This window comes from Zea mays, chromosome 2 (assembly GCF_902167145.1).
Source record: "Zea mays cultivar B73 chromosome 2, Zm-B73-REFERENCE-NAM-5.0, whole genome shotgun sequence".
Classification (NCBI taxonomy): domain Eukaryota; kingdom Viridiplantae; phylum Streptophyta; class Magnoliopsida; order Poales; family Poaceae; genus Zea; species Zea mays.
The window spans coordinates 145534914-145538452 of NC_050097.1; the positions used below are offsets into that span (position 1 = coordinate 145534914).

Sequence of the window (3539 nt, forward strand, 5' to 3'; positions counted from 1 at the left end):
ATAACTATAGAAAAACATAAGAGTTGCCGTGGAAGATTGCTTTGTACCAAGCCTTACTTGTGATCCTTGATTTATGCATACTCTTTATGTAGGATTGAAACGACTTTCAACTCGAATCTAAGATCAAATAAACACAAAAAACACGGTAGCATACTATAGTCATGTCCATACATAAACAAACCATGAAATAAATATACAAACAATATTAAAAGGAAATAAATTACCATGCAAATTTTCTAAACAAGTATAGAGCATATGCATATGAGAAAAAAAAATTTAATTTTAGAGGATCATAGATGATTACTAGCTGAATAGCGAAGACTCCTTGACTATTTGTCTATTTCCTAACACGTCCTAGAAAGATTAACACAATTACACCTACATTCAATGAATATGTTTATGAATCTCTAATTTTAGAATCTAGCTATCTAGTTTGTTATTACAGTATACACCTACATCACAATTAAACATGACAATTACACTAAAACTAAATTTCCAACACTAAATCTTATAAACATGAGCAACTTTATTTCTAAGCAACGAAATAAGAGAAGTACTGGATGGTGCTACAGATGAATTCTTACATACCAGGAAAATGGGATGGTTGCGCGACGCTGTGGGATGGCGAGGACAGTCAACGTGGCGCCGAACGCAACGGGAAGCGGTATGTGGCGGAGGAGGAGGTCGGGAAGAAAAGGTAGGATGAGGAGGACACAACTGCGCAGCGCTCGCCCGAGCAGCGTGGTGGCGCTCGTGGTCGAGCGACAGGGTGGTGCCACGATCGAGCGCTGCAGTGGAGCTTGCAGGGGTGGTGCCACGATCGAGAGCGGGGGATGCGTGAGCATCTATCTCTGCTGTTTGGGTGGAATTGGGTGGGTTTCTTTGGTTGAATAAGCCTTTAGATGGGTTTTGTGCGTAAATAAGAAAGAAAAAATCACAAATATGCATGAAACTAGGGTTCAAACATAGTTTTTTTTTCATTTTTTGTAATTGTTTTTCCTCCAGTTATTAGTTTGAATCAATGGTTTATTTGTTTTATTTAATTTTTCATAATTTTAAATTATTTTTTAATTTTTTTAATAAGAATCATTTGTGTCATCTGTTTTTCTTGCAACACATACCTTTATAGCGACTCACCATGAGTCCCTCTCTTACCTCTATAGCGACCCACCATAAGTTGTTAAATTGCTATACTTTTAACGCCTAACAGACTGTCGCTACAAAAGTATTTAGCGATCAACCATTAGTGCATAACTTTTAGCAGCCAACAGTTGGTACCTAATAAAGATCGCTAAAACTCAACCATCATGTAGTGAATGTAAATTGAAAAGAAGTAAGACATTAGTAGATTGTTTGGTTCAAGTTAGATAACTCATGGTATCCCATCACACTCTAATGGGAGGCGTACGTTCCATTTTCTATAACATCCATATCCGATTACTGGGTAGTAGATTACGTTGTGGCCCGAACAAACACGATGTAGCAGTTGCAGCTGTAATTAAATTACGTTACGTTGCACTGAACCAAACCGGAGCAGTTTCCAACTCTATATGGGTCACAAAACTGAAGAGGTACGAAATAATAGAATGAAAATACGCATTATATTAACGATGGATGGATGTTTCGTATATGTTTCATTTTAATGTATGTATGAAGGGGCAGTATTATAAAAAATATATCACTATATCATGGAACTCGGCTTCATTTGCAATTGAGCTGTCCTGGCTTCGTTTTCTACCTTGCTGTAAGCAGTTGCAAGGACAGTCAAAGGTCAAGAGCTTGCATTGGCGGGGTGAGAGATGATGAACCCCACCCACACATGAATGGACATGGCTAGCTCACCCCCACATGCCCCAACTAAACCCAACCAGAAATCCCTCGTTTAACCAACCGACCCCTTCCTAATCCGCCGTGCTTGTCAAATCAAATTAATGAGATGTACTACGTATATAAAAACCACAAAACCCCCCTCCGATCCTTTGCCTACCAACATCCACACACTTGCATGCAAGATAGGCAGCAGCCACTTGTAGAGAGATTCTTCCTCTACAACTGAGGCAGCAGGGCACCGTGCAAGCAACAAGCGACGACGACTAGCAGCTGAGGCAGAGCACACCAAACGGCCCGGGATGTCAACCAGAGCGCGCGGCGGCGGGAGGCAGTTGCAGTTCCCGGTGGGGCGGCGCCGCCGGTACGCGCCGGTGGTCGACGCCGAGTGCGGGTGCCGGCCGCGCCGCCCGAGGCTGCTCAGCCTGCCGTCCTTCCTCAGACGGCCCTGCAGCCAGCTGATGGACGGTGTTAAGGCGGCTGCGACGACGACGACGACGAGGGGCGGCGTCGGCGAGCAGTACTCCTCCTGCGCCTCCACCTCCACCGCCGCCTCGTCGGCGGCCACACGCAGCACCGGCGGCTACGCGTCGGCCTACTCCTCCGACTACTACTACTGCTACCCCTCGCGCGTCGCATACGGAGCTGGAGCCGCAGCCAAGGCGCAGCAGGCGACCAAGAAGAAGAAGAAGGAGAAGGAGAAGCGGGGCGAGAAGGCGGAGGCGGAGGCGGACGGCTTGGGCGTGGCGGTGGAGAAGGAGTCGTCGGACCCGCGCGCGGACTTCCGCGACAGCATGGTGCAGATGGTGTTGGAGATGGGGCTGTGCGACTGGGACGGCCTCCGCGGCATGCTGCGCCGCCTGCTCGCCCTCAACGCGCCGCGCCACCACGCCGCCATCCTCACCGCCTTCGCCGAGGTCTGCGCGCAGCTCGCCGGCGCGGCGGCCGCTGCCGCTCCTCCTGCGCACCCGTCGCCGCCAGCGCCGTGCCAGTACCGGCGCTAGCTGATGACGATAGCGTCCACCCTGCCCGCTCGTGCCGGCCGGGCTGCTGCTCTGGTGACAGGGATAGATTTCTCGGAGCAGAGGACATTTTTTCTTTAGCCGTGGTTAGTCAGGAAACTAAAGCTAATCAACGACATATAAATATAGCAGTAATAAAGTGGTGTGTGGCAGCTAGCTAGCGTTAATAGACTAGCTAGCACCATGTCCTTGATCCCAGTCGTAGTTGATGATTGAGTTGCTTGCTTGTCTACGAGCTATGGCCACACCAATCCCTGGATGGGAGAAGGGCGTGACGAGATCAGCCGAGTCTACACAATCCGTAGCTGTAATCTGTACACGTATGTTGTGAATTGTACGCGTGTTTACGTGTCTGTTAAAAATTAGTCTTGGTTTGATTCAACTGTATGATAGGGTGCTGTGCTAGTCAACGAGATTACATGACAACTCTACTCATCTACGGAAGGTACACGCATGCCGTAGTTGAAATGTGGTTTCAGTCTTTGTCGCATCCGGGCTCACGAATGCGTGCAGATGCTGCCGACACGTACGCGTTCTTGAGCGGATACTTGTCAAAAAAATAAAAACAAATACACTAGGGCACATTAGTGTTCCAAAATCTACACGGATATAAAAAACACTTTTTGGAAACTTATGACATAAAAAACTAGAGTAAGACCACTTCGACTTTCGTCTCTAGAAATACTAACC

General features: G+C 47.4%; 1 protein-coding gene across 1 annotated transcript; it reads left to right on the top strand.

The window, feature by feature from the left end:
- The first annotated feature begins 1086 nt into the window (after positions 1 to 1086).
- Positions 1087 to 3231, top strand: LOC103647057 (Transcription repressor OFP6). Its single transcript, XM_008671624.4, has one exon. It carries the CDS (start codon positions 2130 to 2132, stop codon positions 2829 to 2831), a length of 702 nt encoding a protein of 233 aa, XP_008669846.1. The 5' UTR covers positions 1087 to 2129; the 3' UTR covers positions 2832 to 3231.
- The last annotated feature ends 308 nt before the right edge of the window (positions 3232 to 3539 follow it).